This window comes from Pleurodeles waltl, chromosome 1_2 (assembly GCF_031143425.1).
Source record: "Pleurodeles waltl isolate 20211129_DDA chromosome 1_2, aPleWal1.hap1.20221129, whole genome shotgun sequence".
In the NCBI taxonomy this organism is placed as follows: Eukaryota; Metazoa; Chordata; class Amphibia; order Caudata; family Salamandridae; genus Pleurodeles; species Pleurodeles waltl.
Window position 1 is genome coordinate 319,839,324 of NC_090437.1, and position 13,684 is coordinate 319,853,007.

General features: G+C 40.9%; 1 protein-coding gene across 8 annotated transcripts in view; it reads left to right on the plus strand.

The window, feature by feature from the left end:
• Positions 1–13,684, plus strand: part of NFIB (nuclear factor I B) — a 362,435-nt gene that overhangs the window by 11,732 nt on the left and 337,019 nt on the right. For 4 of the 8 annotated variants that reach the window (XM_069238881.1, XM_069238864.1, XM_069238898.1 and 1 more), the window contains exon 2: positions 9,231–9,762. In XM_069238881.1, the coding sequence (XP_069094982.1) occupies positions 9,231–9,762 (532 nt within the window). Of the gene's footprint in view, positions 1–1,332; positions 1,917–9,230; positions 9,763–13,684 lie in introns of those variants that run through there. The other 4 variants (XM_069238857.1, XM_069238890.1, XM_069238873.1 and 1 more) reach the window with 3 other exon arrangements.

The following is a 13,684-nucleotide window of genomic DNA, read 5'->3' on the forward strand; positions in this document are numbered from 1 at the left end:
TGACCGACATGGGGTAAGAAATTTATTTTGTGTCCCAGTTTTGATGTGTCCTTTAGGGTAGAATAGATGGTCTTCTCTAGTAATGGTCGCCCGAAGGTAGGCCTGTCCTCTGGGGACCTTTGATTTCCTTCTAAAAACCATATACTTGGCACTTGGATTTTTCTTGAAATTACCTGGTGGGAGGGAATGAGATGGATTTGTTGTGTGGTGTGTGTAGAGGCGGAGGAGTGGCGAGCCTTGTAGGCAGTGGTGGTGGGTCTGGTGGATGTGGTGGCGGTAGGGTTGTATTTACGAAGTAATGGTGTGGGTGTTTTGTGGGGATGGGGAATGTGGAGAGGGTGGAATAGTGAAATGGTGCCGGTAATGGAAGTGGACTATTTAATGTGGTGCAGTGTGTGTGCATTTGTGGTTGGTTGATTATGTGGAGGGTTTACTGGTGGGTCATGGAGGTGCTATGCCAGTGGAGAGGTGGTGGTGTTGGTATGGGCGCGTTGGCAGTATTGGTGGAGTGGTGAATTGGAGAGAACTGGCAGCTGTGGAGGAGTTGTGATTTTTCTAGAGATAGCTGGGTGGTTGTGGAGGTGCGCGATTGTATTGGTGTTGGTTGGAAGTGGCAGAGGGTGATGGCTGTTTCAGTGGGGCAGGTCAGTTGTTGTGGAGTGGTGCAGTAGTAGTGGTTATGTGGGGAATATATGTGTGCTTGTGAAGGGAACCTTGGTGCGTTGGCTGTGAGATGTATGGATTGTGGTGATGAAATAGCCAATCGGGTGAAGGTGACTGTGGATGGGCGGTGGTGGGTAGTCGGTGGCTCGTAGTTGTTAAGGGTCAGAGGATGTCTGTGTGAAGGGAGTGATTGGAATGTAGTTTTTTGCGTGGTAGTGGCGGGGTGGTGGCGATTTGTGGTGCAGATGGTCATTTGCCCGCTGCCGACTCTCCCCTGTTCAAGAATACTGCAATCCCTGATTCCTTTGATGACTGGAGTCGGTGCGGGGGAGGCAACGACCCCATTTCCTCATTCATGAGTTCGAGAAAGAAACCAGGTCTCCCCAAAAATCAGATACAAAACCTTCTGTGAAGTTATAGCGCTCCGGTTGGCCAGGGAATGCGCGCCGGTAGGGGGTGGGGTGGGTGGAGTGTAATACAACGTGCGGGGCGATTGTGTAATTAAATAATAATAAAAAAAAAAACGAACCCGGAGGGCGGGGGACGAGCAGTGCCTGCTGCAATTTCACTTCAACTTGCAGAGGGGAGCCAGAGGCAGGGAGGAGGGGGAGAGCTCTCGGGCGCGGGGGAGGGGAGGGGGCATTTATGGTTTTGATTTTTTTTCTGTGGAGATCATTTTTTGTGTGACAGCGAGAGAGCAGCAGTGGAGGAGAGAGGGGAGAGCGCACGAGGGAGGGAGCTTGGCTCAGGTTGCTGCTGGCCGGCCAGGACCAGGGGAAGAAGAAGCAGGAGAAGGCGGGAGGGAGTGAAGGCGCTTCCTCTGCTGCCGTCCCAGCCCCGCCGCCTCCTCTTCCTGCAGCGGCGGCTCCAGGGCCGGACTCCAGCAGCAGCAGCGCCCGGGGAAGGGGTGCCAGCGCCCCGCAGAAGCGCGTCACCGCGGAGTGGAGGAGCCCACAGGAAGGGGGACCCGTGAGTGAGGGGGGGACGCTCAGCCGGACCCCAGCAGAGACCTCCCCGGAAATCGCACACCTTTCAAGCTGCATCGGACTTCATTTTTTTTAGCGGGACCCGCGGTGCAGTGATTTTTTTTTTGTTCGCAGAGGGCCAATCCTGATTGATTTCACCCCCGGTCTCAGGTGGCTGGGGGATGAATAGATGACATTGTTCCCATTTCCTTGGGTGCTGTGCTCTGGATATCTGGCAACGTGTTTCCCAACGGAGTCATGATGTATTCCCCTATCTGCCTCACTCAGGTAAAGAAGTCGTGCAATAAAAAGTGGTTTTTATTTTTATGTCAGTTATTAGAGATATACGAAGTTTACAAAGCTATTGATTCTTTCTTTCTTTCTATCTATCTATCTATCTATCTATCTATCTATCTATCTATCTATCTATCTATCTATCTATCTATCTATCTACCTGTATAGCTCCAAAACAAATTGGCAACAGACATCTACGGAGCGCTTTTTGTGAAATGCGATATTGCTTTCATGGGATCCTAGAAGTATGGAATGGTGGCACGGTACAGTGTCGACCCATGTAGTTGCATGCGGGGAAAGCCTGCTGGGTGGGCATTGTGTTGCAGGGAAGGTTGGAGACTTCTTGCGTTTTTTTCCGGGACGGGCTGGTTGGTTTCTGGCGAAACCACTTTTTTTTTTCGTGAAACACTGCTCAGCCTAAATGAATTTGTATTTGGCGCTCCACAGATACGTATGCAGTATTTATACTTAATTACGAGCCCATGTTATATCTTTGTGCACATATATACATGATTTGTAATATATAACATCTAAACATAAATATTCACCTGAAATGCATTTAATGAGTAAAGCACTACAGTTATGTAGCAGGTATTGGAGTTATTTCGCCTGCACTAGCTTTGAATAAATATTAATTTTAAATCTAACTTTAGTCTCCTTGCATTTGCCTCATGAACATGGTGCAGTAATAGGAGTAATTTTACACACACACACGTGCACATTATTCACTTAATTCATTATTGACTTCTTTTTTATATCAAAGCTTTGAAAGTGTGTTTCCGATGGACAACCAATGATGAATACAAAAAGTGCTTCATAAAACTACCGACCACTTTTTGGTGGTGTAATATCATCTCTGGGGTTCGGGCGCCGTCGCCGTTTACAAATCATCATATTTGTATGCACATTGAATGTTCGGTCATTGTTATTATACAGACAGCAGTCGATTCGACACCCCACGGGCACTGAGTCATATCAGTTACTTAATTTCCATATTTAGCTAAAGTTGCGAATTACAGCTTAGACATATTGCAACGCATAGAAGCGTTTTTTTGCATGGAATTAAACAAATAGATAACCGGTGGCGTGAATTATTCTATTCGTATGACGTTTAGGAAGCACTCGGACTTCAGGCTCGTGGTTGTTCGCCATGTTACCGACAAACATTGTGGAATTAGCAGGGGTGGTATTGGCGAGTAAGAAAATGTGACAACTTTGAAGCCGTGTGCTTGTAGGCAGAGCGTGGTAACCGTCGAACGTCAAGTTGGAATTTGAGAGGTATGCGTAGTTTAAGTGCCCAAAGTTCAATTGTTCCTTCTGTCTAACCTAAGTACACAAATATAAAAAAGAAAAAAAGTCACTGCACAGTTGAGTACACATATACTTGCTGCCCAGCGTTGACTGCAGCCCAGTGTTGAAGGATTCCAACGATAGTGTTTTTCCAGCAGAAAGTACACTGAGTTGGGCTTCCCAAAATTTCACTTAAGCACAACTTCCTGCAGCTGCAGAACCCAGCTGGAAATCACTGCTGCTCCGGTGAGCCCTGGGGCAACCAGCAACCCCAGGCACAAACAGCGGTACCCCAGAAGGGGATTTCTGGCATTAGAGGTGACATTTGTGGCCAACGTTAAGTCTGTGTGACACGTTTGAAGAGCCAAGGTAAGCATTCAGTCATATTACATGAAGCTTGTCCAGTGACTGTGCTCAGTCTCTGCCTCTTAATATATTGTTTAATGGTAACTATATTTAATCAGATGTCCCGAGCAATCATTACATTGATTTTGTGTAAAAAAAATAAACAAGCCCTAGGAAAAAATCTCAGATAATAAACAAAATGTAAAAAAGAAGGCACATTCACCCGCCAACACACAGATACACATGCATGTCTCAGTCTATATATTTAAAACACTCAGCAGTTAACCATATATCATATACTCTATGACCTATAGAATCCCAGGAGATAAATATGAAACATATCATACTCATTACACAGGTGTGTATGCATGTATGGATATGTATACATAATGGCTAACCATATATTATTACCCTATATTAAGAGTGTTTGGTTCTGATAACATAACAACAGAGAGGTCAAGGAACAGCAGTTTGTAAATATAACCAGAATCCTGAGTAGGCATCATTAGCCAAAACAGAATACAACCTATTTCCTTTTATTCTGTATTTTTTGCATTTCTTCTGCAAAAGTAGATATTTTTTTAGGCTTCCCATCTTTCGCAAGGTATTCCATTTATATGACAGCATATCAGTGACAAATGTGTTTTAAAAAATCTGCTGTTTGTGCAATAACAGTAGCCAAAAAGGATGCATGTATTTGAGACATAGTGTAGATAGTTTAATTGGGGGCAATATTATAGACTTTTACACATGGCCTTTGTAACGGTGTCTTTCATAAAACCCTTAACTAGGAAATAGCTTTTTACGCTGCCCTAATATGCAAATATTCCACACTATTGAATCACAAAGACCTACCCCTTGCCAAGAACTGAAATAAATAATATATTAAATAATCTACTGCCATGATTATTTTTTTGTCATTTTGTGGATCCCTGGATCGTCACCAATGGAAAATATATATTTTATGAGGCACTCGCCTTAAATGAATCTGCTAAATAAATTTGCAGCTTTAAGGTCTGGCAGTGAAATTGTAAATGTTCACCTCTCCCACAGAAAAAAACAATAATGGCTGATTATTAATATATATATATATATATACATATATATATATATATATGTGTGTGTACATATGTATGTATATATATATATATATATATTTTTTTTTGTTCACTTTGAGCCCTAAAAACTGAAGGCATTAGAAGAATACACACACACACACACACACACACGTCTGTCTAGCTATGTATTATAGCAACTTAGTAACCATATTGACGTTTAGGCTTACATTATTTGTGTACGTTAATTTCTTTTTGTATACAAAATACAATTGAGATTACATTAAAAGTGATGTTGATATTTCTGCAATTCAGTTCTGTTCTATGTACTTCCTTTTATAGGATAGAACAACGTATTCTTAATTGAATTCAGCATTTTCCTACTACTGTAGTTTTAGTGCATTCTAATACAACACATTTAAAGAAATCAACTAAACTAGTCTACGATCAATTTTCTACTTACGGGCTCTTTTTTAAAATCAGAAAAAGATAAAAACACTTTAAAGTGTTGGTGAGAATGTATTTAACATGTACCATTATACATATATATATATATAATATATATATATACACACACACATCCATTTCTCACACGTTGCTTGAATGCAGTACTATGCAACTTTCTCTCGCACATGTTCAGTTTGCTCCCTTTCTTGTTGACTTTCCCCTCCCCTTTGGCCTTCTATCTTGTAAACTGTTCCTTCTTCTCTTTTCTTTGATATCTGTCTTTTTCTTTGTCTGTTACCGTCCGCCTTCCTGTGTTTTTTTACTGTTTCTCAATTGAACTTTTAAGGCCAGTCTTTCTTCGTTTCTCTCTTTTTTCTGTTCCTTTCTCTAAAGTCGTAAGAGAGCGCTCTCACGGAATGAACGTTACTGCATTCATTAGTGATATACTTTTGAACCCTGTGGGTTAATTTATACAGCCCTGTGATTGTAGTAAAACGTCTATTTCGATTGCCCTTCCTTTTAACTTAGAATGTAATCATCTCCCTTACCTCTAAATTAGGCCTTCTCCAGAGTTTTGCCAATCATGCACAAGATTCTGGGGCCTTTGAAAGGCTTTCCCTTCCCAGGTTGGGCAAAGCCACCAAAAGTAAAAATAACAGGAGACTTGTGATCTAAATAAATTGCAGATCAGTTCTTCTACATATCCAAAGTTCCAAGGAAACACAAGAAAATATGTATTTTGACAAAGGACATTACCTCATAAATCCATGTCCTTTTATAATTTGTCAATTTGTGTATAAGTTAGTGGGCTCTTGCTAAACATAGGTTACTGCGAGCAAGCTCAAGACAGTGGTGTAAAAACATAAATATTACATTAAAAAAGGAATGTGGAGGTACTTTGCGTAGTCCATATCTCAGGGATTTGTAAAGCACTATGACTCGCGGTTGTGGGGTTCAGGCACTGACTGTGAAGTCACTTCCTGGTCTCTAAGGACCTGGTGCACAGTGTGCTTTTTTCCTGTTCTATGCTGATAACTTACAGATAAGCCATCGGCTGGCACTCCTGCCCATCTGACGCGTGAGACAGTTCCACCACAAGACATTTCTAAATGCCTGACTGATACTGCCACATACAGTTTCTGTGTTTTCATACAGTGGTTTACAGTATTTAGCAGGTCAAAATAAGAGAAGAAAAACGAAATGTCTGGTAGCTTAAAACATACACTTAAAAAAAGTATTTTCAAATGACTACATTTGAGAATGACAAAACCTTTCATTATCTTGCAGTGCTATCTCATATTTGGTAGTTTAATTTACTACTAGCAGAGAAATGCACAAAAGTGTAGTTAAAGTGGAAACCAAAGATGTCTTCACTGATTGCCTAGGGTATTTTTTTTACAGTGGTAACCTATTATTATCCCTTCTAAAAAAAAAAAAGTGTACTTACGAAAAAAGTGATTTTCTGGGCTGCGCGAACCTCTCCGACACAGTGTAGGCTGGACTGGCCAACGGCTTACGTAGGTAACAAAAGGTATCGGCTCTGCAGCAGTTTCACTATAGACCTTTGTTTGTCAAGTGACATAATCTAAAGGAATTTGATACACATACGCAGAAGTGTAGAAAATATTTTGCAGTGCCATAGTTCTCGGAGTAATAGCTGCTTACTGTACATTAACGGCGTGCGTACAGTATACTTACACTCCTGCGCTGCGCAGTCATGGTATGTGAATTGTACTAACAGTTTGAGAAACTTCTCATTGCAGGCTCTGTACAGTTTGTCACTCCAGTGTTGCTGCTACTGTATAAGAGAAAATTTCAATATTAGCTATATTTACATTAAGCGATGAATAGCTTATAAACAGTCTCTCAGTGACATGGAAAAGTGAGTGAAGTATTTCTAAACATTTATGAAAACTGCAGCATTTGGTTAATTTCCAAAGGGCAAATGGAAGTGTGTTTTTCTGTAAAGTAGCGGGGACTGTACACCACTGGGAAAAAAGAAAAAGATTATGGAGAACAGTTTGAATCGACACGCGTGGAAGCCAAACTATTTTATTGGAAACGCTCTCCGCCAAAATGCCGTCTCAGGGACAACAAAATCTATGATTATTGCAAAGTGAAAATGCAGTCCAAGAGCTTGGCATGCAAAAGGTTCCAAAGATAGGGAAGTCTTATCATGGGCTGTGGTTGCTCAAAGCAGGCCAGGCTTCCCACACAAAGAACAGATTGTGGTTTAACCCCTTGCTCGGCCTAGTTTAGTGAGCAAGCATAGTAGAGGAATTGTTCCCATCTCTGCTGGGCAGTCTACTAGTTGACACTTTATTCAGCTTCATGCCTAAAAGTATTCACTCATTCTCCTGTAGGGTTACTCAAAATTGTGATTTTTTTTCTTGTTGTCTGCAGAGTGTGTTTTTTGCCACTTGTGCATACAATGCTGTTCTGCTGTGCAAAGCATGAAGTGTACCTTGCGTGAGACTGTTAGCCTCCCAGTGTGTCTTTGTGACGACCCAGTGATTAAGAGCTATGGGGAGAGTTGGGATAGGCTGCTAATATTGCAAGAATGGTTAACAGTTGGATACAAAATTATAAAGGCTTGCGATGCCCACCGAGGCCTATTCTGTTCTAAACCATTAAATGTATGCTATTGGCAACATTTTGTAATGTGTAAGCAACAAAGCAAGCCATTCCTTGAGAAAAAGGCCAGGAGTGCACAATCATATAATATAAATATGTTCAGCTTGTGCTGTAAACATCAGTTTCAAAAGTAACAGCATCAGTGCCCTGAGTCCCTTTTATTTTCATAGATGACGCCTGGTGTACAAAGGGCTCTAGTCATATTCACAGCACCAGTTGCAAAACTGAAATCAGCCAGGGAGTGGTCTTCTTCTTTGCAGTTTGTCATTCACACAAGTCACTAAGAACACTGAGTATCTAGCTGAGCGGTAGGCTTATGATAGGGAAATGTGTTTATGGTGCTGTGAAGGCAGCCGTTAGAAAAGATACAACCAGAGCAAAAATCCTTACAGTGGTTTGATCGTTAAGCGTATCAGGCGGGAGCAAAATACAGACATCAACCTAGCTCTCTGTGTTAGAGACAACTAAAGGTATTTAGCAAATGCAAAACTGCAGGTTGGGCAGCAGAGCACATAAAGGATCTCCTTCCAGATATTAAACTAGAGGACTTGCAAAAAAAAGTTGCGTTTGCCCACTGGAGCACTTCTAAAGTCACCCTCCTACAGACTGTAGGAGCACAAAGAATGCACACTACGCACCAAACTACCATCTTACCTTGTCCGCCAAAACAAATTCTTTTAGAAGGTTATAACAATTGCCACACTTATGCTGCAGGTTCCCCTTAACTGACATTACTGGGACTTGGATCTCAAACTTGGAGTGGCAGAGAAGGAGACAACTGTAATTTCTTTGGTGGTTTCCATTTCTCCCAAAGGGAAAGGAAGAAATAATATAATCGAAGTGGTGTTAGATCTTCTGTAAGAGGCATTTTGGGCTCTGAGCTGGATACTGTGAAAAGCCCCTCTTGCTGTGCACCGGTTTCTGTAGTTACCAGTGAAGGAATGGGCCTGCTTAAGGAAAGGAATGCTGGACGTTCGATAAGAAAGTGGACCGAGTGAAAATGGCGCATGCTCTCTACACCCGCTGTTGTTGCGAGCGTGTTTCAGAAGCGGGAACCATGTGGCACTACCCTCAGCACGTAAGGGGCTTTGGGCTTCTGTGCCACCCAGAGGAGAAACAAGCTGTGGTATTCACTCCTGTCCTTTAAGTTCTTCAGCTTCGATGTTCTAAGCCTCAACATCTTCTTTTGCAGAAAACAGAATGGTACTTCCTGCCAGTTCTGAATAGCTAATTAATCTAAAAGCATGGTATATTCATTGTGTTGCTCAGGCTTCTTTGCATGGAATGTCTCAGGCATCCACAATAAAGTCTCATTTCTGTTTCCACGCAGTGGATTTGAGGAAAACTAGGATGTCCACATTAATGTCTTTAATTGATCAGCCATAAATGGTCTACTTAAGGATACTTCGCTCATATTCAGATAAATATTTGCTGGAATTTATGTAATGTTTTCGAAGCATTGCCCAAATGTGCTGACTTAATTTGAAACAAAATTGACTTTTGGTTTGTGCTTTTTTTTCCCCCCATTACTCTCCAGGATGAATTTCATCCTTTCATCGAGGCGCTCCTTCCACATGTGCGTGCCATCGCCTACACTTGGTTCAACCTCCAGGCAAGAAAACGCAAGTACTTCAAGAAGCATGAGAAGCGGATGTCCAAGGATGAGGAGAGAGCAGTGAAGGACGAACTACTGAGTGAGAAGCCCGAGATCAAGCAGAAGTGGGCATCCAGGCTGCTGGCCAAACTCCGCAAAGACATCCGCCAAGAATACCGGGAGGATTTTGTACTGACGGTCACAGGGAAGAAGCACCCTTGCTGCGTGCTGTCCAACCCTGACCAAAAGGGTAAGATCAGGCGGATCGACTGTCTGCGACAGGCCGACAAGGTCTGGCGGCTGGATCTAGTCATGGTCATCCTCTTCAAAGGCATACCCTTGGAAAGTACGGATGGGGAGCGGCTTGTGAAGTCCCCACACTGCACAAACCCCACACTTTGCGTCCAACCACACCACATAACAGTATCGGTCAAAGAGCTTGATTTGTTTCTGGCATACTACGTGCAGGATCAAGGTAAGATCATACTGTTGCCCTCCTCTTTTCTTAATTTTTGTCTTTTAAAATGGCTAAGTCTATGAAAATGTCTTTCAGGACGTACAAATCAGATGTGTTATCACATTTAACACATAGTGAATTAAGTGACTTAAAGGTAGTTTAAAACATCACGAAACCTGCATGCTTTCTATAAAAAAATACCAATGATTTCCATATGATGTTCTGCTGACTACCTTTAGTGTACGTTTTCTGAACTGTAGGCACAAACTTTAACTAAGAAAATAAGTCGGTATGTGTGTGTACTTGTTTACATTTAGTCACTAGCATTTTTGTACTTTACTTACATATACTTCATACAATGCCAGTGTGTTTACAGAACGGTAATTTATCAACCCAATTTGAGTTGTGAGTCACACTGTGTAATCAAGCGTTCTGTACCTCAGTAAATTTTCACTTTGGATGCTGTAGATGTGTGTTTTATTTTGCATAATGAGTGAATGCAAATTTAACTACACATTATTACATTTGGGTTTCCAAAAGTTAATAAACAAAAAAAGAAATAGATTAAGTTCTTCAGATGAGCCAAATTGTTAGAAACTGTTATACCACCAATACTTAATGCCATGAGCGACACAGTGGCATATCACAGTGCACACATGATCTCCACTCAATGGTACACAAAATGTAGTAATTTATGTATTTGACTATACCTAGATATACATTTTCTTATAAGTGCATGACACAGCATGTGTTTGTTTGAAAGAGAGAAAGAAACATGTTTGTCCAATTTATCATACCGCTGATACATAAAAGGCCTGTGATGGATGGTTAGTAATTTTAATTACTAAGCGACATGGAATGAGATAGTTCATGGGTAAGTTTCTTGATATTATATAATGATTTTTATAATTACCCATAGAGCACATTGTTCACATGATAATCACACAATGAGGACTTTGCCCTATTTTTTTTACAAATCTTAGAAATGTATTTAATGTTAAATTGTTTATATAGTTTGAAAACTGCCATTGTTTGGAATAGATATGATTGTGCAATAGATAACTCCAGATTGTAAATACATTTCTCTCATAATAAAATATATTTCTAGATTGATCCCTAATTTCAGCATTGCAGGACATATTGCAACTTTGTAGTGTTAGCACACACTTGCAGCAGCCATTTTGAAAACGAAGCTGAAATTTACTTTGGTTTAAGTACAAAAGAAACTGAGAAACACTAAATGGAGAAATCTCCTTCAAAATTAAGCCATTATAAATGTTAGTGCATTCAAGTGCATATATATCCATTACCAAACAAAAAATGGCATAGAAGACCTTTAGAATACAAAGCGATATTGGTTAAATCTAGATGCCGGAAATGAACTGAGACCAAGTTCTTTGTGTGTTTTCTGCGCTTTTCAGTTAATTGTGAGTTAGAACAGCAGCCATTTATTTTTTATTCAAAAACATACATTTAGAACATCGAGGCTGTTGTTGTTAGAAACCTAATTAATGCTTATGAGAAGTTGTAACCTCTTTTAGTACCTAAGAATATGAGTTATCTTTCTTTTGTCTGCTCGCCTCTAGATAGTTAAATCCAGCCATTCCCATTTTTGTTCTCTTTGCTGTATTTTATCTTTTGTCCTCGTGATACACCCTTCTGTTTTAATAGTGTCAATATTCAGCCTTAGCTCTAGGTCTCCTACACCGAAGGTCAAAGGGCATGCTGATGTTTAAGTCGGGTTCTCTTAAAGCAGGCGTGATTTAAAAAAAATGTATTTTTGTTTTATGTGATATATCCCTCACTCATGTTTTGGATTGTAAGTTATTGTCTGTGAATGACTCTAAACGTCATGCTCCATGCCTTCGCAATTCCACCGGCAGGAGAAATAGATACTTACGAACACATAAAATGCTGCCGCTTTTCTTTATGTACATTACTATTCAGTAAAGTTTAAGATACTACTAGTGTCAGAATGGAGCAGATCTGGCAACTTACTCCCCCCCCTCCACCGATTACAAAGCCTGATAAATATATTAAGAATTTGATTGAAATAGGCCCTCGCCAAAACAAATGTTCTGCTTTTGGCCCAGACGTGGGCCTCAACCCTCATTCGATGAGCTCACCAGCAATTGCTCTGTACACAGTTTAGTTTTCATGTCAAGTGAATTCTTGGACACACAGAGGAGCCTGCCAAGCAGTGTCAATGAGCATCCAGAGTGATGCTGTTTTTAGTGGATCGAGCAGCAAATGTACAGGAGACCATGAAAGTGCCAGTGACAAGAATCTAAGTGGCCATTTTAACCTTCCCTCAGTTGTACTTACTGTCAGGCAGCAGAAGCTTGACCTGCCTTTGAGCAGATGGCCTAGCAGTGAGCCAATGACTTGACCCCTCATTCATTGCCAAGCCACTGACAAAGCCATTGCTACAGTTTCTTTGTTCTCCTTGTGCTATCACTGAAGTGGCCTTGAGTTGTGAGATTTTTTGCAGACACAGGACTCAGTAAGTTACCCACCAAATACTCTGGTAAGCAACTCTTTCTATCTTAACAGTGACCTTGCCCGTGAAACAACAGCTTGGTGCGACACCGTGAGGAGGCTTATTGGATTAAAATGTGTGCCACAAAGATCTTAGTGTAAAGTGAAGATTAACCAATGAGTACTACCTGAATGGGCGATAATAACTTTTCTGCTTATCCCAAAATGCAACTTTGTTTGATTTAATACATTAATAGTTTTAACAGTCTAATGTGGGTGTCCACAACCTTTTAATAAACGTGACTGTTGGAATTCATAAAATATATATATTTTTCCATCTTTTTACATCACTGTGTCTTGCTCGATTTCAAAGGCAGGGCTAGACATTACCGTTTAATATGTGTATGTGTACCGTCTGTCTTGGCTAGAATAATTACAAAATGCTTGTTTTTTATAAGTAACATGTTTGACTATATCTACTTAGCTCCTTTTTGTATATTTTAGAACAAATAGTGCATTTTCATTTAGCCTCTCTGCAGATATCAAGGAGGGCACGTTTCCACCTGGTAATAAACAGCATCATGGTACTGACATTAAAAAAGTTGTCAAGGCTGCCATGATTGGAGCACGGGAAATAATATCTGTGCTGCAGAGAAAAGCGCCGCCTTAAAGCATACTGGTCCTGCATGAGCTCGCTTTTTGCAGGGCGATAACTAAATATATAGATATATGATATCTCACAAATGAGTTAATGACTGATACATAGCTCACATGGTACCCTAGCAACACTCTGCCAAGGCCGTTTGTGTCCACACCACAAAGCGCTCATACAGCGTATTCAAAATATTCAAAAATGTAGTACCAAACAAATGCGCAACCCTACGGATCCATATAACGATCTAATGGAAAAAAGAAAGCAATTTTCTGAGGGTGCTGGAACGAGGGACAAATCTTCGCACAAGCTGATGTTGAATTTTTTACTTAACCCAGTGCACAATAAAGCAACCAACGTCATACACCTTTAACAAATAACTCTTAACAGCATTGAGAAAGCAGTTGACTGTGCAAGGTATACAGTCTAGAATTCCCTGTCTATGGCCATTAGGCCCAGTATAGAGAACCTGCCACTTGTGAGGGCCATCGTGATAAGGCTGTATGCTGCTTTTTTCGCCAATTAGTGCCAAGAAGCCTCAGGGTGTACATGTACACTAAAAACACTCAATAATGCAAATACAAGGACAGATACCGAGTAATACAGTGAATCGGTGGCAATGCATCGATGCTAAACATGAAAGAACATCTGATATATGTATTTGTGCAGCATTAAAACCAGGTACACTACAGGTTCACTGTGAATAAACACTTGCATATTAAACTTTTTAAAGGCTTCTAGGCACTTTCTAGTCGACCCCAGGTCAGGCTGTGCTCTATTTCGTCAGGTTGCATTTTAACATTCTGAACG